The 27,685-nt window shown below is 47.1% G+C and overlaps 1 protein-coding gene across 4 annotated transcripts in view; it reads left to right on the top strand.

The window, feature by feature from the left end:
- The window catches only part of MYH11 (myosin heavy chain 11), a 108,905-nt gene that overhangs the window by 56,673 nt on the left and 24,547 nt on the right, over positions 1 to 27,685 (top strand). For all 4 annotated transcript variants that reach the window (XM_063100603.1, XM_063100602.1, XM_063100605.1 and 1 more), the window contains 16 exons: positions 2,177 to 2,240; positions 3,798 to 3,896; positions 6,551 to 6,694; positions 11,922 to 12,017; positions 14,096 to 14,214; positions 15,219 to 15,371; positions 16,302 to 16,475; positions 17,357 to 17,530; positions 19,095 to 19,209; positions 21,155 to 21,348; positions 22,832 to 22,953; positions 23,059 to 23,128; positions 23,272 to 23,432; positions 24,821 to 24,929; positions 26,602 to 26,733; positions 26,849 to 27,055. In XM_063100603.1, coding sequence (XP_062956673.1) covers positions 2,177 to 2,240; positions 3,798 to 3,896; positions 6,551 to 6,694; positions 11,922 to 12,017; positions 14,096 to 14,214; positions 15,219 to 15,371; positions 16,302 to 16,475; positions 17,357 to 17,530; positions 19,095 to 19,209; positions 21,155 to 21,348; positions 22,832 to 22,953; positions 23,059 to 23,128; positions 23,272 to 23,432; positions 24,821 to 24,929; positions 26,602 to 26,733; positions 26,849 to 27,055 — 2,133 coding nt within the window. The remainder of the gene's footprint in view (positions 1 to 2,176; positions 2,241 to 3,797; positions 3,897 to 6,550; positions 6,695 to 11,921; positions 12,018 to 14,095; positions 14,215 to 15,218; positions 15,372 to 16,301; positions 16,476 to 17,356; positions 17,531 to 19,094; positions 19,210 to 21,154; positions 21,349 to 22,831; positions 22,954 to 23,058; positions 23,129 to 23,271; positions 23,433 to 24,820; positions 24,930 to 26,601; positions 26,734 to 26,848; positions 27,056 to 27,685) is intronic.

Genomic DNA, 27,685 nt, shown 5'->3' with positions numbered 1-27,685 from the left:
TATTATGCACCGACTGTATACCAGACACTGAAGTAGGCTTACAGGATCTCAGTGAACAATTCAGATGTGCTTCTAGCCTTCATGAAGCTTGTGGTCTAGTTGGGGGCCAGCAGTCAATGAGACAGGAGGCGCCACCTTCCCATGCACTCTTTCCCAGACTCCAGGGGTCTCCCCTTTCTTTCTCAGACCTAATAGGGGCAGGAGAACTCTGAAAGTGGGTGGTTGATGGCATGTAGGCAAAAATTGCTTAATTGTACAAAAGAGGACATAGCCTCTGTAGGAGACTCAGAAAGATATTTTAATGAGGACAGAATGCATCCGTGTTCTGTAGTGGGGGTCTCAGGACTGTCACTCATTGGGATGGGGTCCCATGAAAAACCCTTTGCAGAAACCATTCAAACAGTGGTCTCCAACCCTGCATACCCCAGGCCCATTTTTTTACAATAAACAATTAGAATGTTCCCCTTCCTTGCCTGAAATTAGTCATAAATAATGTCACAAATATTTATTAAGCAGCTACTGTGTACAATCACATATGAGATTAATACAAATCAGCCCTAACTGTAATGCCTAACTGTAATATGAAGGAGAAATAAAATAAGAAAATTTATAATAAAAATGTACATGTTAACACATCAATGCTCAGGCCAGAAGACATGGTAAGAGTTGGACACTCACATCTACACCCAGAATCACTGTGACTTGTGATAGCTATAAATACAGAATGTGGGAGGGTGGAGTAGAAGGGTCGGGGGGGTCTTGGGACTGATGCTGTTGGGGTGGGATTTTCCAAAACGGTAACTGATTCTTGGTAAAGCTCTGAACCAAGGAACGCTCTTCTCTAGAATTACACAAATGTGACATTCTTATAATAGAGCAACATTAAAAAATTTTTTTTCTCTGCTTTCATCTAAAACAGGGTTTGGTTCTAGTCTCAGCTAATTACAAAGAGATTTTTCACCTCCCTGTATGTCAAGTGGAACATTTGAAAGTCACAGGGGAGATGGACAGTGCCTGGTGTTGGGGACTCTCCAAAGTGTCCTTGTCCCTTGTTCACTAAGAGCATGTGACGAGTGAAATAGTCACTTCCCATGATTTCCAAAATCCCTGTGGTGGATGTGCCACCTCCACTGAGAAGCGCTGCTGGTCTGCTGCGATCCAGCACAAAGTCTCCAGCACTCAAACAAGAGCGAATTTAAGATGAACTCCTAAAAACCTCCTCCACTCACGGGTGCCCCCTATAGCCTTGAAAAGCAGAGAGAGGGATGGTGCCTCATGACCAGTCTCACCCATGACCAGCAGTCTCCCTGTTGCAGTAGCGATGATGTGGTCGTCCCTAATCCTTCTCCTGTCTTCTTTCCTGATGGGGAAATTTTGAAGGCTTTGTCAAGGCCTGAGCAAGCCTAGGGGATTATGTCCACACAAGTGAACACTTCCCACTATGTAATAGTGTGGGGAAAGGATGGGACACTCTATCAGCAATTGAGAAAGTAGGAAGAGCGTCTGAGCTGCAGGACGCAGGACTGGGACCTGCCCTTTGTTGTATGGCTCAGCTGAGGCACAGGCAGGTGGACTGGGCCATCCTCTCCAACAGGAGATATCTGATGCCCAGTCCTGCCTATGGGACATCCTGCACAGGGCCTGCTTGGACATTGTGGCTCAGTGGAGCCACTAGGCGTGCTCACCTGTCCCACAGAGAAGGTTTAATCCGCAGTGGATAATGGGTTGGGAGTGGCATGTTTTGGCAGGGCGGGGGCTGGGAGGTGGGGAGCCTTCCAGCCGCTATGTGAAGACAAACCTGCCTTCTACTCATGGCTCTGCCTCTTGGGAACAATGTCACATTGGGCAAGTCACTCAATCTCTTTCAGCCTCAGTTTTCCCATCTTTAAAATGGGGATAGATGTTATGGACTTACAGTCATCACAAGAGCCAAATCAATGAAATTGATTTGTGAAAGTGTTTGACAGGATTCTCTGTCACTGGAAGGCCTTGGATTATCCCAGCTCAGCAGATGTTGGTTCCCTCTGATGAGCTGACCTGTGAGGCTCTGAGTGTTTGCACGAATCTTTTTTTTTCTCTTGCTAATGCTGACATCTCCCTCCCCAACTACCTGCAGTGTGGGGTAGAGGGGCTGAGGCCGGGCTGCAGACCATGAACTGTGTTTTCCTGTTGGCAGGGCAAATTCATCCGCATCAACTTTGACGTCACCGGTTACATTGTGGGAGCCAACATCGAGACGTGTATCCTTTGAGCCTGGGCCCCATGGGGACCCTCACCACCACTATCACCAACCTCCTTCCTAGAGGCTGAGGGGACCCAAGAAAGGCACAAGAACCACGGGCTCTTGTGGTTCCTTCCAGAACAAATCTTCCTTGTGATTGTTTTTCCTTAACAGCAGGCATTGTGGTATATGGTTATACAAATGTGGACCCTGGGTTTGAACGCCAAACAGCCTGCATTGGGGGATGTGTGGACAAGCAGAATTCTGAAACTTGAGACTTATAGGAACAGGTTCTTGTTTTCTTTGTGGGAAGCAGGCCCCTGGCCTCAGACTAGTCCCAGATACCCTTTGAGACCAAGTGCCCTTTGTCAGTGACAGCCCTGCTGTCCTGGGGCTGCACAGCTGGCCCACCCAGCCAGAATTCCTGTCCTGCAGCTGAGAGGGCTGCCAGGCTGCAACCAAGTCCAAAGCTGGGGCCCTCTTGTCCTGCGACCCGTGCACACACTTCTCCGCTGTTCATGTCCTGTGTTTAGGGCAAGCCCCAAGCATAGCCTGCCCCTCTGACCTCAGCCTTCCTTTTAGATCAGTGATCCTCAAAGTGTATCCCCTGGAAAAGCAGCAGGAGCACCTGTGAGCTCATTAGAAACACACATCTCAGGGCTGAGCCCGTGGCGCACTTGGTAGAGTGCTGCGCTGGGAGCGCGGCGACGCTCCCGCCGCGGGTTCGGATCCTATATAGGACTGACCGGTGCACTCACTGGCTGAGTGCCGGTCACGAAAAAAAAAAAACGACACAAAAGAAACACACATCTCAGGCTCCACCCCAGACTAGCTGCATCAGAAACTCTGAGAGTGGAGCCCAGCAATCTGGGTTTTAAAAAAGGCCCTGCAGGGATTGCGGCAGCACCACGGGGAAGTCTGAGAACCACTGCTAAGCAGGGTGGAAGTGGGCTAGGATGGCCATGGCCCTGCTAGCCACTGTTAGGGCTTGAAGAGGACAAAGTTGGCCCCGCACCCCGATATCTCACTTAACGCTGAGGAAATCCACCTGGTGCAACAAACCAGCCTCCCATCTGCCTTCCCCCACCCCCGTGGCACAGCAGATCTCCTTAGACTAATTAGTGGGGCATGTTTATAGTCTCTTTCCCCTCACTTCCGTCAGACCTCCACTTTTGGAATTGAGCACATGGAGGATGCCTTTGCCCCTTTCTAGCTGTGCGGTCTTGAGAAATGACTTTACCTCTCTGAGTCTTGGTTTCTCTATGCTTTTCCTTTTCACTCAGTTCCCCTCACCTCTTTTTGGGCCTGGGGTCTAGCAGCAGCACCCACTGGTCCTGTTTGTCCACAGGGGTCAAAGTCAGAGGTTGCTGATCCCTGGGTCAGTGCCGAATGGTCAGCCCCTGTGAATCAGACAGGTTTGGCTGACTCTGCCCTGGCTCTAAGGCTCTTCAGAACCCTCCAGGTCCTAGGGATTTCTCCTCCAGCAGGTGGTAGGACAGGGATGGGGAGAAAGGTTACATTTCTGTGAGGGGAACACCTGAAGTATCCCCAGAATCCTTAACTGCTCCCAACCCAGATCTGCTGGAAAAATCACGGGCTATTCGCCAAGCCAGAGACGAGAGGACATTCCACATCTTTTACTATGTGATTGCCGGAGCCAAGGAGAAGATGAAGAGTAAGTGACTAGCAGTGGTGTGTGATTGGGAGGCTTTAGCCCTCCCTGTGATCAGGATCCAGGGTTAAGTGATTGGCTATTAAAACAGCTGAGATCCTGCCAAAGACGAGTATTTCTTCATCGCCTTCTGGTGAGTGTGGCTTTTATTCCACAATTCTCACGTGCTGAGCAGCTACAATGTGACATAGTAGACAGCAACTTCAATTACACATTAGATCATTAATTTTTTTTTTTTTCTGGTGGCTGGCTGGTATGGGGATCTGAACCCTTGACCTTGGTGTTATAAACACTGTGCTCTAAACAGCTGAGCTAACCAGCCAAACTTTAGGTCATTAATTAATCATGTCTATTTAGGCTGGAAGACATCAAGTCCAATTAGATACAATCTGTGCCTTCAAGGAAGGGAGAAAGACCTATTTGCCAATTTATAAAACTTGCAAGTGTATATGATGTGTTCTGATTTTATAAGCAATTTGCAGGGGCAGTGAAACTAAGTACTTTACATTATATATGTTTTTAAAGTGACTTTGCAGCAGCCTTCATAGGACAGGGGTCAACAAATTTTTTCTGTAAAAGGCCAGATAAATCTTTCAGGTTTTGCAGACCACGTGGTTTCTGTTACAACTACTAACTCTGCTACTGTATTGCAAAAAGTAGCCACAGGTAATATATAAACCAATGGACATAGCTGTATTACAATAAAACTTTATTTACAAAAACAGACCGTGGGCCGAAGTTTGCTGATCTCTGCTGTAGGAAAAATATTTTTTCATGTAAATACAATATACTGTATACCAGATTCCAGTAGGAACTTATAAGCTCTGGACATGCAGTAATCTACCAACTCTTAAAAGAATGTACAAATCACATACTGAAAAAGGAATGCATCAGTGAATATAGGTGTATAGTAGAGTCTACATTTTAGTAATAATTTTGAATCTATAGTTTTATGGGAACAATATAAACTTTGCTTCCCATCAGTTTTGTGGCCCAGGGTTAGTGATTTGGGTTAGGACATTTACCAAAAGGATGTGTGTGAGCTGGCACCTTTGCTGTGATGGGGTGTATTACAGAGCTCTGCCACTAGGGGGTGGCATTATCTATTATTTAAATCTACAAGCTTGGACTGCAAGAGCATATGGTATGAGGTGGAGCGATTTTGGATAAAAGAGAGAATGCTGGATGGATGTCATACATGGGCAAATATGGGAAATTAGAAGTTACAGTGCAGGACATAATGGGGTGGCCCAAGGCAAAATGTTTATATCCCCCTCTCTCTATTTGGCACCAAAGTCCACAGCTTTGTTGTCTGGTGACTTGGGTCCCAGTTTTGTGCTCTGCCACTAGTCTTCCAGAAATTGGGCAAATGTAAGGCTCAAAACTATAATTCCTGGGGGCCATTTGTATTCTTGATGATTGAACTGGGAAAAGGTTAGGCTTTTAGAGAGAATCAAATATTACTAAAATTATCCCTACTTTGGATAATGAATTCTTGGCAAAGATCCAAATCCTTCTGACTTCAATCAGGTATTTCAGTTAATCCAAAAGCTTGACTTAACTGGTGTCTTGGGTCAATTTAAGCTCAAGTTTATCAAGTAGCTTCCAAGTGACTTGATCCATAAAAGACCTTTGTTTAAAAAGAAAAGTATCTCGCTGACATCTCTCCAAAAGTGTAATCCAGCCTAATTAAAGATTGGTCTTGAAGAGGATACTTAATATGTTGGGGGATTAATAAAAGCATGTAGTACAAGAAAAAGAAAAGCAATTATAAATTTGGGGAACAAGAGCACTGAACAGCACCAAAGGAAATGTAGCTACAGAATATGCGTTTACGGAGAACATTTAATAGATGTAGTAATACAAGCAAGGAGTTGGCAAATATTTTCACTAAAGGGCCAAATAGTAAATATTTTAGACTTTGAGGACTATGTTTTCTGTTGCAACTATTCAATTTTGTTGTTGTAGCAAGAAAGCAGTTGTAGAAAATAGACAAGGAAATGGGAGTGACTGTTTCTATAAAACTTTGTGGATGAAAACAACAGTGGGCCAGATTTGCCAACCCCTAATATAAGCTTCATCTTTTTAAAAAAAATGTATTGATTGATTTTTTTTTTGTGGTGGTGGCTGGCCTGTATTGTGATCCAAAGCTTTGACCTTGGTATCATCAGCACCAGGCCAGCCCAGCCTTATCTATTGATTCAACTAGAAATAGTGGGGGTGGGGGGAAGAAGGTGATGTAAGAAAGCTAAACTTACATTTACTGTAGAAGGAAGTCAATAGATAATATCTGAATTTGACATACCCAGAAATAGCCTATTATATATAATATAAATGGCCTACATGTTATAATGTATATGTATACTGATATATATACTATTAGCTCTGTGTTGGGGATTGTGGCTTAGCAAGCAGAGCCTCGGCTGCATTTCAGCCACCAGACACCTGGTGCAGTGCACAACCTGCACCACTGTGCAAGGGTGGTGATGGCTGGTGAGGCCATCTGCATGATGATGCAGGAGGCAGGGTTTAAACTGTCCAGGCCTTGAGAAAGAGAAAGAAATCCTGATGTCCTGGACCCTTGGCCAGGTCCCCATCTCATGTTGAAAGTAGAAGCATGTCTTCTTGACCCCTGTTCTCTTTTCCTCTCCTTCTAGACGACTTGCTTTTGGAGGGCTTTAGCAACTACACATTCCTCTCCAATGGCTTTGTGCCCATCCCAGCTGCCCAGGATGATGAGATGTTCGAGGAGACGCTGGAGGCCATGTCAATCATGGGCTTCAGTGAAGAGGAACAGCTGTGTAAGTTGTCACACCCAGAGTCTGGGAGTGGTGGAGAGACGTAGATTCACGCTGTGGGTACCAGTAGAAGCAGTTAGGGACTCTTCTCTGGTCAGGATAGCTTTCTGTTCTCTGAATTCACCACCTCCTTAAAAAAAAACAAAAAAGGGAGGAGGAAAATAGATTTTATTCTAGGTGGCTCTAGAAAAGTGGCTGTGAAATTAGGGCTCTTTCAGTTGCAAGTGGCCTAAGTTGGCTTAAGCAGAAGGGAAAAGATTGGCTCAAAATGCTGAAAAGTTCAGGGATGTGGGTTTCAGGTACAGTGGGATCTAGGGGCTCAAAAGATTTCTCTAAATCTTGGTTTCTTATCCTCCATCTCTCAACAACATTGTCTCCACATAGGCCACAGTTTCTTGACAGCAACGTGGCTGGGTTCCAGCCCTTACATTCTTGGGGCAAAGAGCAGAATAGATTTCCTGCCTGAGGCCCTGAGAGGAGTCTCACTGAATCTGGCTGGTTGGTCTAGGCTGATGTGTGCATTCCTGAGTTGCTCATTATAGCCAGGGTTGTGGAAAGCCCTGGTGGTTTAGGTTATGGTCTCTAAGAATGGATTCTTAGAGCTGGAGGTAGAGATGTCAACCTCATCAGAAAAAGGGGAGGGAAGAGGAGGGGATTGATGTGGAGAGTTTATTTGGGCTCTTCCTATAAAGGCAGCTCTGGTGATAGATCAATATTGATCAATATCATTCAAGCAGTGGCCAAGAAACACATTTGGTCTTGAGAACAGGACAGCTCAAAGAGATATCCTTGGTTTTGACATTTTGCTTCAGGAAACACTTTTCCTTCTGGGTTAGACATGCCCCAACAATCAAGGTTAATCTCTTCTGGGAACACTAGGGCAAGTTGTGGAAAATTTCCAGTCCTTCCCAAGCTCACACCCCTTTGGATCCCCAGAATAGCACTAAGGTTTCCGAAATGCAGCGTAGAGGGAGGGGCAGCTCCTCCGGAGATAACTTGGGGTCCAGAAAAAGAAGGCTCTGAGGTCAGTAGACAAATGGTGGTGGTTGTGGGTTTTGGCCAGTGTCCCACTCAGAATCCAATGCTCATAGCTCCCTGTCTGAATGACATGGGCTCTCCGAGAATGATTCATTTTATTTGAGATATAAGTCAGTTTTGCTTCTAATCTTGTTTTAAAACACTAAACAAATAACGATTAAGCACTTGCTGTGTGCTGGACATTTGCTGAATCCTTTTTCTCCTCCTTAACATACTGGATGTTTAGTGCAGTTTTATGTAAATCACAAAAAACTGGAACAAACTAAACTGTTGATCAATAGAGGATTTATGAAATTATCACCCTTGCAAAAGAAAACAATGGGGCCATTTAAATTGTGCTTTAGGAAAACATTGACTTATGTGGAAATGCTTATAATATATTTAAAGTGAAGACATGTGACAAAGCTATATGCTAAGTGCTTTATATGCATTATTTAATATCACAACAACCCTATACAGTAGCTGTTGTTATCCCTGATTTTCAGATGGGGAGACTGAGGCACAGAGAAGTAAAGGAACTTACCTGAGGATACACAGCAAGTTGCTGGTGGAGCTGGGACTCACTCTTGGGTCTCATGGACTCCCAAGCCCCTGCCTTTGTCTATTAGAAGGGAGTTTTTGTCCTTTAAAAATTTGTATCAGGGCCCAGGTGGAAACTGAGGCTAGAAGCAGCCTGATGTGTTCTAAGTGTGGACTCACACTGCTGGGCATTAAATAATGCAGAATCCCATCCATCATTCCCTTCTCTACTCCCTTTCAGTTATTCTGATGACTTTCAAAGAGAGAGTGGAAATTTGGCACTTAGTAGGTCTTCAGCTCCTCTTTGGCCCTTGCTAATCTTCCTTTGAACCACAGAGTAGACCCCAGGCCCAGCACCTTAGGCAGGCCCCAGCATCTAACTAGAATTTGATAATATTATTTGTTTTCTTTAGATGTATTTTCATAGTTGCCATCTATTTCTAGCAGGTGAAGCTGATTTTTCACTTAAGAGAAAGTATCCTATTAAAATAAGTTTAAGGGAAGAGAAGTAAAGTACGTTACAAGAAAAAGTTAAGTCAATAATGGAACAGAGGGTATGCAGATAGAGCAAGCATTGAGATCACTGTGTGCAAATGACCAGTGCCCGTGGGAGCAGACTTAGACCAGCATGTACCAACCTGGGTTATAAATCAGAAATGTTGCCAACCCTTCCCCAGAGGGCCGAGGGAGCAGGGACTGAGTCAGGCCTAAGGCTGGAGCTTCATTGTGTCTCCAGATGACCAAGAGAGGCCAGGATTTCCCCTGCCATGGTTGGGTCTATTCTCACAGAGCAGCCGCAGAGCCACCAAAATCCAAGAGAGAAATAGCCAGAAAAGACCTCAGAGATTGTCCGTGCAGTCCCCTCTGTTTCCCAGCGCTCAGTGAGGGAAGGGGACTCAAATCCCAGGTCATGCAGCCAGCTAGTCACAGTACAGGATTGCAATAACAATGACATAATAGCGACTAATGTTTATTGAGCACCAACCATTTTTGGGTGCTAGGTTATATAATCCTCATGACCATCCTATGAGGTAGGTGTCTTGATGTGTCTTCAGATGGCAAAACAGAGGCCCAGAGAGGCTAATACCTGACTTGAAGTCAAACAGCTGCTAAGAACGGGGCCAAGATGTGAGCCCTGCAACTGGCTCCAGCACCCGCACTCTCAGTCCCTCCCAGGGGTTGTCTAGATCCCTGTCCCAGACTTCAGACATTTGCAACTGATGCCACCTCCAGGTCCCATCTGTATTACTGTTGGCTGAATAGTTTACGTGCAGGGTAGATTCCTACAATCCCGTCCACACTAGGCATTGTCCTAAAGAGTAATTCCTATAAACTCTCTAATGTTATGCCCTGGTTATATTGTTTCTAATGTATTTGAATGAATACCTAACTATTAAAATAGGAGGTAAAGTTTCACATCCCACCTAAAACCATTCATCCTGTGTAACACCGGTGGTACATGTGCCTCGTCCTGGGAATCCCTGTCTCTTATTCCCCAGTAATAAAATAGGTGTATTAGTTTCCTAAGGCCACTATAATAAATTGCTGCAAACTTGGTGTCTTAAAACAACAGGAATTTATTCTCTCACAGTTCTGGAGGCCAGAGGTCTGAAATCAAGGTCTGGTCAGGGTTGGTTCCTTCTGGAGGCTCCAAGAATCTGCCCCTTACTTCTCTCCTGGCTTCTGCGGACTCCGGTTCTTCTTGGCTTTCCTTGACTTACAACACATGGCTCCAATCTCTGCCTCCTTCACATGGCCTTTACTCTGTGTTTTCTCTTCTTCTCTCTGTCTTAAGGACATTTGTCATTGGATTTAGGGCCCGTCAGGTTAATCTGAGATAATCTCATCTTCAGATCCTTTACTTGATTAGATTTACAAAGACCTGTATTCCAAAGAAGGTCGCATTCACAGGCTCCAGGTGGGCATATCTTTGGGAGACCACCATTCAACCCTTACAGACGGGGACCACTATTTAGCACCTACGGGGGCAGACTCCTTGCTTACATCATCTCTTCTGACATAAACTTCATGAAGTAGTTTATTGTTAACATCTCCATTTTTGAGATAGGGAAACTGAGGCTCGGTGAGGTGAAGCTGGGGTTTGAACCCAGGACTGTCTAACTCTGGAGCACATGCTTGTCAACTCTGCCCCAGACTGCCAGCCATCGCTGCCCTCACTATTTCCAGCCCTTTCCAGTCACCACTTTGCCATCCACTCGCTCTTTCCATTGGTCATCTCTTATGGTCCGGGAGTGGCAGCTCTTTTGTCATTTCTGTGATCACATGATCTATACCAGAAAGTGCAAACTGGTGGCTCCTGAGCCCATAGGAGAGAATGTTTGGCCACTACAGCCTTCAAAACATTTTTTACATCGGCTCCAAACATTTAAATATAGATAGATTTCACATAAAAATCTGGGTTTTCATCATCTTTGGAAAAACCAGAAGTTCTGGCAACACTGGGCTTATCGCCCCTGTGACAGTGGAGTAGCTGCTGCCCCCTATGGGTGGGGCTTTGGCCCCTTTGACTCTCCACAGTCAATATCTCCCTTCCTTCCTATCTCTCCACATGTGTCTGGACCCTGGACTAGGCTTTGGGAATTCAAAGATAATTAGGGCAGGCCCCCACTCTCCAGAAAATCATGATCTTGTGGGGATTTCAGACACAGAAATCATTTCAACAGTAACATGGGCTGAGTATGGAGTCAGAAGGGTTCCAAGTATTCTGGGAATACAGTGTTTTTGTCTGGAGACACCTGAACAACAAGTAGAAAAAATTTCTACCTCCTTCATTTTAACATGAGCATCTTGTACACTCAGCAGTATATGTTAAGAAACACAGTGTTTTTTAAAAATACTTTTATTGACATAAGATTTATATTTAGAAAATTGTGTATGTCACAAGTATACAGTTCAATGAATTTTTATAAGCTGAACACACCTATGTAACTAGCACCTGTTTTAAGTAAGAGAACACAATCAGTCTCCCCAGAAGCTTCTTTGTACCCCTTCCAGAGCTTCCTCCAATCAAGGATAACTGTTATCTTAAATTCTAACAACATAGATTAGTTTTCCTGTTCTGGAACTTTTCATAAATGAACTTAAACAGTATGTTCTTGTTTGCACCTGCTGTCTTCTGTTCAGCATTTGTTTCTGTGAGATATGTCAACTCTGTTGTCTGTAGTTGTAGATCATTCATTCATATTGCTCTATAGCAGGAGTTGACAAACATTCTCTAAGGGCCAGATGGTAAATATTTTAGCCTTTGTGGGCCATGCAATCTCTGTTGCAGTTGTTCAACTCTGCCACTGTAGCATACAAACACCTATAGACAACACAATATGTAAATGAGTACTGCTGTGTTCCAATAAAACTTTATTTATAATAGCAGGCAGTGGGCCAGATTTGAATCCTGCTGCACAGCATTCCATTGCAGTACAAGGTTTTTTAGCAACCATCTGAAAATATTCAGTTCCCCCCTGTCCAGGTTTTAGCCCCTGTTAGCAGGAAATTAGGCAGTTGGGATCTCTCTTAGACTTGGGAGCTCAGAACTGAGTCTCTTCAGAGGAATGATGCAGGCTGGCTCTCGGTCCCTGATGACTTTTAGACTCCAAACCTCTGGCCCCCGTTGGTGTTGATGTGTGTCTGATCTGCTCTTCTCTCCCCCGCTCAGCCATACTGAAGGTGGTGTCATCCGTCCTACAGCTAGGAAATATTGTCTTCAAGAAGGAAAGAAACACAGACCAGGCATCCATGCCGGATAACACAGGTACTTACCACCTTTCCCAACAACTGATGCCTTGGGGATGAGAGGGGGGACCACAGTCAGTTGCTGGTTATTTTTCTGGGTGAGGGTATCTGAGATATTTTACAACAGCTGGATTAGGTTATTATCACTCATTTCTCTCTTTTCACTGCTGCAGACACTACGATGGAAAGTTCTCAAATCAGAGTGTATGTGTGATGGGGAACTTAAAATGTTTTAGATCAGACAGGGTCCTTAGGAATCATCTCTTCTAAAACCCTGCATTCATTTGTTTTGTTAAACAAATATTTCTTGAGCACCTACTGTATGCTAATCATTGGATACAACAGGAAACGACAGAAATAGGCCTTCTTATGGCACATATGGTCTTATTGGGGAGACAGACCTCAAGTTTCCCTGCAAATTAGGGGTGCCTGATAAAATACAGAATGTCTGGTTAAATTTGAATTTCAGATACAACGAACACTTTTAATTATACGTCCCATGTGAAACTTGGAACATAATTATACTAAAAAAGTGATCTTGTTTATCTGAAATTCAGGTTTAACTGAGCATCCTGTCTCTCCCCGACCCCAAACCTGGCAAGCCTACCCATAAATAAGCAGTATTTTGTGTTTTGAGAAGATCGCCTGGCTACTGGCTAGCGCCGTGCTTGTTGGTGGCTGGGCTGGGAGGAAAACGTAGGTTTCCAATTTGCAGGCTCTCGTCCGCCTCCTGCCTGAGCAACCGTGCCCCAGGCAATATACTGTGTTACTTTTCCCAGCTTCCTAGAGCTCAGCCCTATGAGACCTACCGATTGTTCCTTGTAACACTTCAAATATGACAAATTAACAGAATTCATATTCCAAGAAGAGATCTTAGCAAAAGAGAAACAAAAAAGCATCTGTGCAAAGAGATGAGGGGAAAATCCTAAAATCCCTCTATTTACTGCCCACCTTGCAGGCATAAACTACCATGCAACACCAGTCTTCCCACTAAGGAAGCAGCTAATGGTAGATGTTTTTTTGAGAAAAAGTTTTAAATGCAGAAATATACACAATCATATAGTAATCCACATGCTCACTATTCAGAATTGATGTTTGTGAATAATTATAGTATTTCTTTGTCTTTGAAATAAAACAGTATAGCTATCATTGAGGTCCTCTTGTTCTCTCGAGTTTGTCCCGTTCTCCTGCCTGTACCTGCACTTCCTGGTAACGACAATTGTACTTTATGACAGACCCTTCCAGTCTACTTTTATACTTTCACACACATGTATCTGAACAATATATAGTGTTGCTTTGTAAGTGTCTTTTTAATTTACATAAATCATATCATACTGTAGGCATCATTCTGCAACTCGTTTTTTCGTAGTTAATACTCAACGTTGTCTAGATCATTTGTCAACAGCAGAACTCCCCTAATACAGCAACCAAAAATGTCCACACACATTGCCAAATGTCCCCTGGAGCAGAATCATCCCCAGCTGAGAATCACTGGTCAAGAGAGAGAGAACTTATTCTTTTAAGCCCTATTTGGCATTCCATCTTATGAAAATACCACGAAGCATTTGTCCACTCCCATGTTAATGGACATGTGGGTTGTTTCTGGTATTTAGCTTTTACAAACAATGCTGTGACACATCCTAGAACAGAGGAACAAATATTTATTGAATATTTTACTGTATGTGAAGCACTTCACATACCGTACTTCATTCAATCCTGTTGACAACCCAACAAGGTACCCAGTAGAGGGCTCTTTTTAAAGCTGAGAAAAGCAAGCCTCTGGGAGGCTAAATAGCTTGTCCAAAATCACATGACTTACACATGGGAAAGGGGCAAGGACTTGAACCTAGAATTGTCTGACCCTAAGCCCCCAAAGGGGGCACACCTTCAGCCCATCCTCATCATTACCTCTTAGTCACCTCACCGCTGTTGTTTTGCTAATGACAGCAATTTTTCAGACTCTTTCATGCTGTGTTCACTACTATCAGGTTCCACTTCTCCGAGAGAAGCCAGATCACATATATCCCATGTGATGTGCTTTCCTTCCCAAGCCTTCTCTTTCATGATGCACTCAGGATGCCTCTTGTCTCCATCCAGCTGCTCAGAAAGTTTGCCACCTCATGGGAATAAATGTGACCGATTTCACCAGATCCATCCTGACCCCACGTATCAAAGTTGGAAGAGATGTGGTACAGAAAGCTCAGACAAAAGAACAGGTAATGACACACTCGCCATTTATTCCTACAGAATCCTCCATTTATTACTCATTCACCCATTCATCCACCTGCCCGCTCATCCACCTGCCCACTCATCTACCTGCCCGCTCATCCACCTGCCCGCTCATCCACCTGCCTGCTCATCCACCTGCCCGCTCATCCGCCTACCCGCTCATCCGCCTACGAACTCATCCATCCACCCATCCACCTACCCACCCACCCATCCACCTACCCACCCACCTACCCACCCACCCATCCACCTATCCACTCATCCACCTATCCACTCATCCATCTACCCATCCATCTACTTACCTACCTGTTCACCCACCCACATACCCACTCATCCACCTACCCACTCATCCATGCTCCCATCCACCCATCCACCTACCTACCTATTCACCCACCCACCTACCCACTCATCCATCCACCCATCCACTCGCCCATCCACCTACCCATCCACCCATCCACTCACCTAGCTATTCACCCATCCACCTACCCACTCATCCACCTATCCACCCATCCTATCCATACATCCTATCCTTATCTGTCCAACACTAAAATATTCGAAGTCCCATGTCAGATTTTGAGGACACACTGCTAAACACGAGCAGCAGAGTCCCTCACTTATGACCTTATCTTGATCTCAGTTGTAGATACGAGATCTGACCTAAGAGACTTATCTGTGGACATGACTGTGTACCTTTTCTGGAGGCACGACTGAATACCTCTAAATGACCCCCAGGACAGAACATGTTCTGCAGTCCCTCTGACGGGAAGGGTTTAATGATCTAAACAGTCATTCCCTAGGTCTGACCACTCTATCTCTTACTGCTAATTTCTTTCTGGTTGTAGAGATTATATAATTTCCTTTGTTCATTTGTTTATTTTTTTAAGGATTTATTATAGATGGATAGGGTGAGAATAAAAATCTGAACTACTACCCTGGCTCGTGTGAAAACGCAGTCCATTGGTAATAACCGTGTTCCCCTTACCACCCCTCACAGGCTGACTTTGCCATAGAGGCTTTGGCCAAGGCCACCTATGAGCGCCTTTTCCGCTGGATTCTCACTCGTGTTAACAAAGCCCTGGACAAGACCCATCGGCAAGGGGCTTCTTTCCTGGGGATCCTGGATATCGCTGGATTTGAGATCTTTGAGGTACAGTTTGGTGGGAACATAAGAGCCAGGGTCTTGATCCTCTGGGATGAGACTTCCCCTTGGAGAAATAATTATTTTGAGAAGGGCATGCAGATGGCTATTATAGGGTGGGAAGCTATCTAGTAAAGGTTAGACCCTTGAGGGTATAAGAGATAGAAATCCAACAGAGAACGTTCTGGTTTGTGAAGCTGAGAAGGTCATAGGTACAGCTGGGTCCAACAGGCAGGACCTGATCTCCTGCTACCTCTCTTTGCCTTCCTGCACATTGGCTCCATTCTCAAGAGAGCTCTCCCCTCATGGTGATAGGATGGCTGCCACAGCTCCAGACTGCCTCTCAGCAACCCTAGCAGAAAACAGCACATCTCTTTTCCAACAGTTCCAACCAGAATCTTAGAATTGAGTCTCATTGTCTCCTACCCACCTGAGTTGGGCCACATGGTCACCTCTGAGCCAAGCACTGTTTTCAAGATCTTGTAGTATAGACACGAATACTGGATTCCATCCCCATGGGTTGGAGGAAAGTTCCCACAAAAAGCGAGTCTTGAAATTGACAGATATCCCAAAAGTTGTTCACTACAGTTATTTCCTCTCTGAGCCTCAGTTTTTGCATCTGTAAAATGGGGGTGGTAACAAGCCCTACAAGGTTATTCCATCTGTAGATCATTATGCAGATGGAGGAGATAAGCATCCTTAAAATAAGGTGTGGGAGGGCCATGGGAGGTGGCAACAGGTCAATTTCACCAGCCCCGGTGAACTCTAGGCAGCCTTTGTTGGGGCCTAAGCCGTCTCTGGGTGCTGAGCTGGTAGAATGGGCTCTTGTGGAAAGGATGTCCAGGCCATGGGGCTCTCTCCAGGGTGGAGCTTTCCTGGACTCCCTGTTCTCAGATTTCATACCAAGATGCTCACTGACACCCCACGTCATGTGCTCAGGTGAACTCCTTTGAGCAGCTCTGCATCAACTACACCAACGAGAAGCTGCAGCAGCTCTTCAACCACACCATGTTCATCCTGGAGCAGGAGGAGTACCAGCGTGAGGGCATCGAGTGGAACTTCATTGACTTTGGGCTGGACCTGCAGCCCTGCATCGAGCTCATCGAGCGGCCGGTGAGGGACCATCCTGCATGAGGGACACGCGGGCAGCCAGGGCTCACGTCATGCTTGCACACTGACACATGGATCCCTCACTCTCTCCATGTGCACGGCTTCCCCCATCACCACATCCCAAAACGCTGCAGACTGAATCTTTGTGAACTAAAACATAATTTCCATTAAGCCACGTTTTAATATCAAAGGTATTTTTTATTTCTCCCTTCCTGCCTTCCCATTCCCCTCTCTCCCATTCATTCGTTCCCAGAGGCAGCAGTCTATGTTCTGTTCACTGATGTATACCAGCCCCCTAAAACCATGCACATAATAGGTGAACAATAAATTATTGTTGAATGAATATTTACTAAGCACCTCCTATGTGCTGGGCTTCCTCTTGGAGGCTAGGGATCTAACTGTGAATGAGACAGGCATGGTCCCTGCCCTCCCGGAGGAATAGACAACAAAGCCACATAAACAAATAAAGCAACAAAAACTTCTGATAGGGCCAACATGCAGAATGATTTAAGGAGGACTGCTTTGGACAGAACATGGTCAGGACACGCTTCTCTGAGGCTGAGTCCGAAAACTGAAGCCTATTCCGGCAGAGAGAATGGCATGTTCAGATTTGATGGTGCTCTTGAGACCTTAATGTAGATGGTCTTAGTCACAAGAAAGTGCTTAACTAACAGAAACCCTAGGTGAATTTATAAGAAAAGCAACAAATTTCGTTTGCAGGAATTGCGAACTCTTGGTGATGTGTGTTGCCCACTAGGGGGCAGCAACACGCATTATGTTCTGTTCATGCCTGCCTTCCATCCCCAGTAAAAGCTGGTCCATCTAACTTGAGGCTTAGGTGCCCTCCTGCCTGGCTCTGACCCTGCCCTCCTTGTATTCCACAGAACAACCCTCCAGGTGTGCTGGCCCTGCTGGATGAGGAGTGCTGGTTCCCCAAAGCCACAGACAAGTCCTTCGTGGAGAAGCTTTGCACTGAGCAGGGCAGCCACCCCAAGTTCCAGAAGCCTAAGCAGCTCAAGGACAAAACTGAGTTCTCCATCATCCATTATGCTGGGAAGGTACCAGCCGCAGGTCCCAGAGCTATCTCGGTCCCAGGGGAGCCCAGGAGGACACTCAGAGCAGGAATAATTTGGGAATGGCAGAACCCTTGGGCTGGCTAGAAACTCCAAATCCATCTGATATAAATCAAATTCCTACCAATTCCTACATATGATTTGTCTAAGCACCTGTAAGGGATGAGATTTAGACTCTACTATATTCCAACCATGGTGTCCAGGCTGTTCCTTCTTATACAGACTCTAAATCCTTTCTGCTACAAGTTAAACCCAACAGGAAGGGCCAACTGGAATGGGGTGACCAATAAACCCACTCTTGGGTTCAATAAAAATGTCCCTTATCATGGTCTTTGGTTTTCCATTGCCAGCCTGTTCTGGCTGGGGAAATCTATGATAGTCGTCATCTTCAGCACTGTTGTCATTATCATCATCACCATGGTAATCATCATCATCATATCTTGGCTGTCACTGTACAGGACCTTGCCCAGTGGCTCCCAAGCATCCTGGACAATACAGAAAAGGCATAGCTTACTCTGGCTTTTAGAATTAGGTTATTTTATTGACTCTCCAGTATCCCCATTGCATCATGGGAACAGATAATGCCCTATACCGGGTTTGGCAAAGTACAGTCCATGGCCAAATCTGGCCCACAGTCTGTTTTGTAAATAAAGTTTTATTAGAACACAGCCATGTCCATTTATTTACATAATGTCTATGGCTGCTTTTATACTATGATGGCAAGAATGAATAGTTGTGACAGGGATTGTGTGACTTGCCAAGTGAAAAATATTTACTATCCGGATCCTTTACTGAAAGTTTCCCAACTCCTACCCTATACTCAAGGGAGAATATATTTCTTGAAGCATATAGAAGTCACACATTCCTTTTCCCTACTTTATATTTTTTTCAGTCTCTTCTCAGATCAGGCCTAGCCATCACCATAACAACCCACATCCTGTAATAACCTACTAGAACCAAATTTTCAGTTCCTTTCATGTCATAGTCACAATAATAAAATTAAGGCTTTGACCACTGTCAGTGTTCAAGTCAGGAATTTAAAGACCTTCATTGTTCTTTTTCTGTAAATCCATATATCAAAATCTCCAAGTTACAAAAATTATCCATCAGGGAGTGGGAAAGAGGACCCCACACTTAATTTAAAAACCAGGATTGTTGTCAAACCTTCTCTGGATGAGGGGAGAATTTTGGATGTAGGGGGGTACTTGCCACATCAAATCCACTGACTCTTCATGACTCCCAGGTATCGTGCTGGACTCAGGAGAAAGGGGCTGCCCAAGGAGGGCTGCCAGGGGAATGTGTGGAATAGAAAAGAGGCCTTCCCTGCAGTGGCTGCCATTTGTTGATGCCCTACTGTGCACAGGGCCCTTTCAAGCACTGATCTTTTGGTCTCTTCCTTGGTTTTTGTGGAGCGACATCATGGCAGCCACAAATGTCATTTCCTCGCTAACCTGGGAAGATCCTGGAGGGGAACGGGGGAAGACTCAGGCCCTGGCTTTCCTTTTTAACTGAAGAGAAGTCATCTGACCAGCGGGGTGGTCTTTGGCAGGTGGACTATAATGCAAATGCCTGGCTGACTAAGAACATGGACCCGCTGAATGACAACGTGACTTCCCTCCTCAATGCCTCCTCAGACAAGTTTGTGGCTGACCTGTGGAAGGACGGTAAGGCCCTCCCTGCTCTGGAGGCTGCTTTGAGCTGGAGGATTGAACACCCAAGTCCTTTACCTCTTCCAGCTGCCTCTGAGTCTCACAGCTGCCCCAGGAGGAAAGGCCCTGTGCGGGGGGTTGTGGGAGAGGACAGTGTTAGCCTGTGCTAGTGACGTCTTGTTGAAATGTTCAAACACCTGCTGAATGGTGAAAATTGGCCCCTCAACCCTATCCCTGGGCCCCAGGAAGAAGGTCCTGAGGTCAGGGCACAGGCAATAGATGGAAGAAACAGCTCACCAGGTGTGGTGAGTTAGTCTGTCCCCATCTGGAGTCAGAAGGACTTTAGTCTTGCCTCTGCCATGTACTAGCTGCGTGGTCTTGGACAAGTCACTTAACTTTGTTACAATTCTCTGTCATCATTAGTACAACCTGGAAAACAGCCATAGTTTCTGCCTCTCCTAGAATTATTGGGAGGGTTGAATTAGACCAGTGGTGCTCAAACTTGAGCATGCATCCAGGTCATGGGGAGGGCTTGTTAAAACCCCGATCGCTGAGCCCTCCCCCTGGAGATTCTGATTCTGTAGGTCTGGGTGGGGCCTGAGAATTTGCATTTCTAACAAGTGTCCCAGCAATACTGATGCTGCGGTCACACTCTGGTTCCCTTTGAGAACCAGCAAATAGGCAGTCCATGTGAGGGGTGCTATAGCGATTATTAGGGGTGGTGGGGTTTGCTATTTTTGTCGCTGGCCCTCAGCACCCACAGCAGATTTCAGCTCATGGGACTGGCCTTCCTTGTTTTAGGCCTGGTAGAAAATGCTCCAGGGACAGGATGGCTGTGCCCATGTTCATTGAGTGCCAGCTATGTGCCAAACCCTGGACTTGGATATCAGCATCTCACCCTGGGTCCTTCCACCCCTGGGACTCATAAGAAAGCCAGCCAGGCCCTCCCCACAAGGAGCCCACAGGCTTGTGGGAGAGACAGACAAGCAAAGAGATTATTACATGGAACCTAATTGAGTACGAGGTGCAGAAATGGTGCAGACCCAGGCCAGAGGGTTAGGCTTGGCTCTCACAGCAGCTGCTGGGCTGGCGGAAGTCTCCCATTCCATACTGAAAGAAAAAGAATCCCTTAATAATAATAATAATAATAATACCACCTACTCTTTGCTGAGCACTTACTAATGTGCCGAGTGTTTGCTGTAGCTTCTGCCTGAAACTTTCGTTCCCTGGATAACTATGTGGTGACTCACTCATTTCTTTCTGGTCCCTACTCAAACATTAACTTATCAGACAGCCCCCCCCCCCCCACAACACCCTAAGAGCAAAATTAAGGCAAAAGAACTCTCTCTCCCCTTTACACTGCTTTATTTTTCTAAGCACACCTCACCACCGAAATGTTATATACTTATGTATGTGATCGTTGTCTGTCTCCTTCCGTTAGATGGCCACAGGATGTGAGCTGGGGACTCAGGGACTTTGTTCTGTTCACACAGGAGGCTCTCAATAAGCACTTGCTGGTGGATGAAGGCTTGGAGGTTGGCAGGCAGGCAAGCCCCTTACATGCCTTATTCCTGCCCTAGGAGACAGATGCTGTTACTACCTCTATTTTGTAGAAGGAGAAACTGAGGCACAAAATGGCACCAGGCCAAGGCAATGGCAAGAGCAGGATTGATTCCCAGGTCTCTGTGACAACCTCAGAGGGAATTTGTTCTTTCCGCCACTCAGGCACTCTCAGGATTTCTCAGATAGACAATCCTCGGAAACATATGCCCCCCACGCCTCTCCTTACCTGCTGCTGGAGGTCAAGTCCCACCAAGGGACCTGGGGACTCCCAGAGAGTCTTCTCTGCACAGGAGTCCCCCCTCACCCGCCACCCTCTGGGTCTGATCCTCTGGCCTGTTGTAGGGGTGGGGGTCCAGGGTGGGCCAGAGGTTGATGCCACCATTCCTATGCCCCACAGTGGACCGCATCGTGGGGCTGGACCAGATGGCCAAGATGACGGAGAGCTCGCTGCCCAGCGCCTCCAAGACCAAGAAGGGCATGTTCCGCACGGTGGGGCAGCTGTACAAGGAGCAGCTGGGGAAACTGATGACCACGCTGCGCAACACCACGCCCAACTTTGTGCGCTGCATCATCCCCAACCACGAGAAGAGGGTGAGGCCCGCCCAGTGGCTCCTGGCCCAGGACATCTAGAGTGTCAGAGTGACCCCCCAGGGACCAGGGAGACACTGAGGCAAGACCAGGTTGAGGGGCAGGAGGAGAAACCTGACCTCACCCACCACCCCCTCCAGGGCACCATCTGCCATGGGTGGAAGGTCATCTGAATTTGGGGCCCATTCCTCATCCCTGGAGGCAAAAGAAGTCAAGGGAGGTAGGGAGAATGTATCCAGAGGCTACTCAGCCACAGATTTGCTGTAGAGGACATGAAGCCACACGTTCATTCATTATTCCAAAAATTACTTACCAAGCTCTTCCCTGTACTGGGTGCTCTGGATACAGTGTCAGATAAATTGTAGTCCTTGCCTATAGGTTTCTCATAATCTAGTGCAAAGTTCTCAGCTGGGGGTGATTGTGTCCTCCAAGGGACATTCGCTCATGTCTGGAGACATTTTGGGTAGTCACAACTGGGAGGGGACTGCTACTGGGATCTAGTGGGTGGGGACCAGGGATGTTGCTAAACACTCTTCAGTGTTCTGGACAGCCCCCAACAACACAGAGTGATCCAGCCCACGATGTCAGGATTGCTGAGGTTGTGTGAGACCCAGGGGGAGACGTAGCACACAAGCTGATAACCACAATGGGATGTGGTAAATTAGGAAACCCCCAAAGAGCCAGGGCTCCTACACCAGCCTCGGGGCTCAGAGAAAGCTTCTTGGAGGATGTGATCTTTAAGAATGAGTGGTCATCAGCCTGGCAAAGTGGGGGGCAGGGTGGGGAGGGTGGGTAGAGTGCCCAGGATAAGCAAAAGTGTGGAGGTGAGAAATGAAGGGCTAGGCAAGAAAACGTTGGATAGGTCATTTCATATTGTCGACTTGTGATGGTGTGAGGCAGGGATTGGAGAGAGACGCAGTACACAGTAGGCAGGGGCTAGATCGTGGAGTTCCTTGCATGCTGACCAGAGCCTTCTTTCTATAGGATGCCATTGGGGGTGTTTAAGCAGGGGTATGTTATGATCAGATCTACATTTTAGAGAGTGAATGAGGGGTGGGAGGGGAGAGGCAGGACTGGAGGAGCAAGACCAGGAGGCAGTTTACTGTCATTGTCCAGGCAGGAGAAGATCGGGACGAGTGGTTGGTAGAGACAGTGGTGATGGAGAAAAATGGGTGGATTGAGAGATATTTGGGAGAGAAGCTATAGAACTGGTGATGGACAGGAAATGAGGGAGGCGGGATGAGGAGGACGCCCCTGTTTCTAGCCAGGGGATGCTAGAGATTGTGGGACACACAGTGGCAGAGAAGGGGGATGAACACCAGAGAGAGTGCACCACCTTGCACCTTTTCCCTCGGCTGAGCCCTCACCTGGTGCTTTCATTAGCATCCCCATGTCCTGGCAAGGTGGCTCATCCAGACCTGAGGTGTGAGGCTTGCTGCTCCCGGTCTCAGCCCCAGTGACCGACTGCCCTGTTCTGCCTTTGCAGTCCGGCAAGCTGGATGCATTTCTGGTGCTGGAGCAGCTGCGGTGCAATGGGGTGTTGGAAGGCATCCGAATCTGCCGTCAGGGCTTCCCCAACAGAATTGTCTTCCAGGAGTTCCGCCAACGGTGAGCCTGCTGGGGCCAGCACAGGGGGTGGCACTGGGTGAATAGGGCTGGGTGGAGGGGTGGGTGAGGGGGACATGCTTGATGACTTCTGCGTTGTGTTTCAAGCTACGAGATCCTGGCAGCCAATGCCATCCCCAAAGGCTTCATGGACGGGAAGCAGGCCTGCATTCTCATGGTGAGCCCAGAGACCCACCGCAGCCTCCCAGCCTCTGTTGTTCTGCTGGAGCCGCTGCCGGTGGCACCCCTCTTAAACATGCTCCACTGCGGGCCAGAGGGCACCACGGGCAACAAGAGCTCTTCTCTTCCTTCTTTCTGCAGATCAAAGCCCTGGAACTTGACCCCAACCTCTACAGGATTGGGCAGAGCAAAATCTTCTTCCGAACTGGAGTCCTGGCCCACCTGGAGGAGGAACGGGACTTGAAGATCACCGATGTCATCATGGCCTTCCAGGCGATGTGTCGCGGCTACCTGGCCAGGAAGTAAAGATGGGTTCCCACAAACACAGACAGAAACACCAATGTTCAGAGGCTTTCTGGTCTCATGTTCTGATTCCCTGATTCTAAGATTCCCTGATTCTAAGGCCCCCTGTTTTAAGTTGCATCATGGATCGAAAGACAGCTTTTTCTTGAGGGGAAAGAAATGTATTTGCACTTTATGTGTAATATATATGATATAATATAAATCTATTTTAAATATATGTATCAGTTATGAGTGCAGGGCAGGGAAGAAATTAAGACCATGGCCTGTGGAATTTCAGACCTGGGTTCTCATTCTAGCTGCCCCCCCTCATTTGCTGACAACCCCCAGGCAGGTCACTCTACTTCTCTGAGCCTCAGGTCTCTCCACTGGAAAGCTAGTGTAATCATTCCTGCCTCACGGAGTTGTTCATGAGGAGCCAATAAGAGGATACATGGAAAGGGATTAGAACAGTGCCTCATTATCATTTCAGAAATGTTAGAATATGATAAAGTATCGGAGGGAAGAGTGTCTGGGTCTATCTGCATCCCCATGTCCTAATGGGATGCTAAGGCAGGGCACTGGAAGCTGTGATTCCCCGTCTGTTTTGTGAAGCCTGGAGGGCTGGGTGAGGGCTCAAATTCCTCGATGAAAGTCACACCCCAGGGAGGACTGCAGGGGCTGGTGGAGCAGCTCTCCGTCCAGAACACGTGTGGTCGGGTATAGTTCACACCGTCACCTGCAGACACCTGAGAGTGTCAAGCTGATTCATTGCCACATGGACTCAAGATGGTGAAGGCCAGATCTGGGGGGCTCTTGGTCCAGCGACAGACCAACTTGTTAGCAAACTAACTTGTTACGTTTCGTAACTTAATTCTCCATTGCCATCCCTCGCACCTCCAAAATAATGGGGGCGATTTTATATATTCTTAAAAGTTCACCCACATTCAAGCTGGCAGCTGAGCAGTGAAAAGAGGGTTATGTTCACGGTTCTGTGGTTTTTCCACACCCAATGGCCCTTAAACAGAAAGAGTGCTGGTTCGGTGTCAAGGTTGGAGGTGTCTAAAATACAACTGAGGGAAGAAGAGTTTGTCAGAAACGCAGCTGGCACAGCTGGGGTGTGAGAGATCCCCGCAGGGAGGACAGAGCAGGGATTTGTTTCCCAGGTGGGGTTTGGATCACAGCTCTGAGTCCAGGCATCCTTGCCCACCAAGAACAGCTCTTGTTTTCAGATTATTTGAGTGGTCTGCACCCAGGCAATACACCAGTGCTAATGCCCAGATCTTGCGGAAGAATCTGAGCTGGAGAGAATGGGGGGCGTCCCTGTGCAGGTTCAGGATGCTGCAGGACAGGGAGCTGTACATGACAGGATGAGGCCTCATGGCTCCCCTCTCCCCTCCCCTCTCCCCAGGGCCTTTGCCAAGAGGCAGCAGCAGCTGACAGCCATGAAGGTGATCCAGAGGAACTGTGCTGCTTACCTCAAGCTGCGCAACTGGCAGTGGTGGAGGCTGTTTACCAAGGTGAGTGTGTGGCCCTCCCTTCTCAGAAGCCACACAACACTCCAGACGTGGGACTGGAGATGGTGCAAAGTGGGTGTGGAACGGAGGGCTCCAACTCAAACCTTGCTTGCAGGTGATTCTGCAGGAGGCCATGACCTTCACACAGAGCATCTCCATCATCCCAGGACCCTCATGTTGCTCTTTTATAGCCACAGTCACCTCTCTCTGTAGCCCCTAACTCTGATCTGTTCTCTTTTTTTCTAATTTTGTCATTTCAAGAATGTTATATAAATGGAGTCATTTAGTATGCCACCTTTTAGAATTGGCTGTTTTCACTCAGAATGATTCTCTGGGCAGATTGTTACCTGTATCTCTAGTTCATTCTTCTTTATTGCTGGTAGAGGCTGGGCACAACTGGTTCCTGCAGTGTCACTGGTTGCAACGTACCAAAAACACACCATGTTGCAATTGGCTGGGCTTCCTCTTAGGTGCCCTTGATTGTGTCAATTGGCACAAACCTTTTTCATGGAGCACTATTTGAGTGTCTACTGTGTGCCAGACATGTTCTCGATGCAGGGGACACAGCCATGACAGACATCATGGTCCCTGGCCTCACGAATATTCTAGTTGACTAGGGAGTAGACAATAGACAGATGATCATGGAAACAAATGCATGCTGGCAAACTGTGATACGTGCACAGAGGAAGCCACACGTGTGCATAGCAGGGAACTCCTGGTGCCAGGCAAGGGCTTGGGAATGAGAACTTAGGAGTCAGCCTGGTGCAGAATGGGTGTGGGGAAGCTGCTTTTTGGAAATGTTCATCCCCATTGAACCAACTTTTAATCAACTGTCCTAAGAAAACCATCTCTAATAAAGAAAACCAGGAACTAAGAGCATTCATCATGGCCTTATTTACAATAGCAAAATTGCAAGGTCCAGTCCTAGCAGACTGATTAGTTCAATAATGGTTTGCCCATCAATGGAATATTTTTCATCTATTAAAAATGATGGTGTGGAGTGCAGCCTTACGACACCAAGGTCATAAGTTCAGATCCCCATACCAGCCCCCCCCCAAAAAAGAAAAAAAATGGCTATCTAAAGTTGTAAAAATGATGCAACGGCGTGGGGTAATACATATCTTGAAATTTTAAATAATAAAAGCAGCAAATAAAGCTAGGCAGTATGATCTGAAGTGTATTTTTTTAAGCAGAGGAAAAGACTTGAAGGAAATGCAAACAGTCTTAATAATGACTTTGATAGGGGGAGGAAGGGTGTGAAGGATTTTTTCCATTTTCTCCTTGGAAGAAAACGTCTCAATTTGTTGGCCATAGTTCTCCCCTGGGATGGTTCTGAGGCAGGGAAGGGGAGAATTTCTCCTTTCATTTTGTATCTTTTTCTGTTCTGATTTGGAGTTCCCCAACCTTACCACTGTTGGTATTTTGGGTGTTGTGGGGGCCATCCTGTGGATTCTAGAATGTTTAGCAGCATCCCTGGCCTGTACCCACAAGATGCCAGTAGCAATCCCCACCCTGCTTGTGACAACCAACAATGTGCCTCTAGACACTGCCCAATGTCCCCTGGGTGGAGGTTGGGGGGGGGATTGTCCTCGGCTTAGACCCCCCGATCTAATTTATTCCGAGAGTGAATCCCCTTTGCCTCAACAACGAATGATGGCTGACCATGTGTGTGCAGGTGAAGCCACTGCTGCAGGTGACACGGCAGGAGGAGGAGATGCAGGCCAAGGAGGATGAGCTGCAGAAGACAAGGGAGCGGCAGCTAAAGGCAGAGAGCGAGCTCAAAGAGCTGGAGCAGAAGCACACGCAGGTGCCCAGACCTGGAGCACGGCTGGGGCCACGGAGGGAGTGCCATGCCCTGGGCAGTGGGCAGGATGCGTGTTCCTGTGTGCCTCACTGGCCTCCTCCCCACCCCTCATGTGCAGTTGGCCGAGGAGAAGAACCTGCTGCAGGAGCAGCTGCAGGCAGAGACGGAGCTGTATGCTGAGGCTGAGGAGATGCGAGTCCGGCTGGCGGCCAAGAAGCAGGAGTTGGAGGAGATCCTGCACGAGATGGAGGCCCGCCTGGAGGAGGAGGAAGACAGGGGCCAGCAGCTGCAGGCTGAACGGAAGAAGATGGCCCAGCAGATGCTGGTAAGGTGTTGCAAGGGCTGCCCACGAGGGGCGGCAGATCACTTGACCCTCGCTGTGAGGTTCGTCTGGTGATGCATGTCCCAGCTGGACAGACAAAGAGGCAAAGGCTTGGAGAGAGATGGCCATCTGCCTGAGGCCACAGAGCTAGAGCTGGGATTTGAATACACGTCTCCTTGACAGTGCACTCTGTTCTCCCACCCTGACTTTCATGTGCTAACACTTTTCTTCCTAATAGCAGTGCTGCATGAAGAGTAATTGTATTAGTTAGCTATTGCTATGTAACAAAACACCTCAAACTTAGCAGTTTGGAATAATGAATATTTAGCTTCCATACTCAAGAATTTTGGAGTGGCTTAGCTAGGTGGTTCTGGCTCAGGGTCTCCCATGAGGTTACAGTCAGGATGTTGCAGGAGTTGCTGTCATATGAAGGTTTGATTGAGGCTGGGGACCCACTTCCATGTGGCTCATGCACATGGTTGTTGGCTGGAGGCCCATGCACATGGTTGTTGGCTGGAGGCCTCAGTTCCTTGCCATGTGGGCCTCTCCACTGGGCTGCTTGAGTGTCCTCACAATATGGCAGTGGGCTTCCCCCAGAAGGAGTGATCCAGAACAGAGGAGAAGAGGAAGACC

The sequence above is a fragment of the Cynocephalus volans genome, chromosome 6 (genome assembly GCF_027409185.1).
Source record: "Cynocephalus volans isolate mCynVol1 chromosome 6, mCynVol1.pri, whole genome shotgun sequence".
Lineage (NCBI taxonomy): Eukaryota > Metazoa > Chordata > Mammalia > Dermoptera > Cynocephalidae > Cynocephalus > Cynocephalus volans.
The sequence above is the reverse complement of the archived record's forward strand: the minus strand, read 5'-3'. Positions and strand labels throughout refer to the sequence as shown.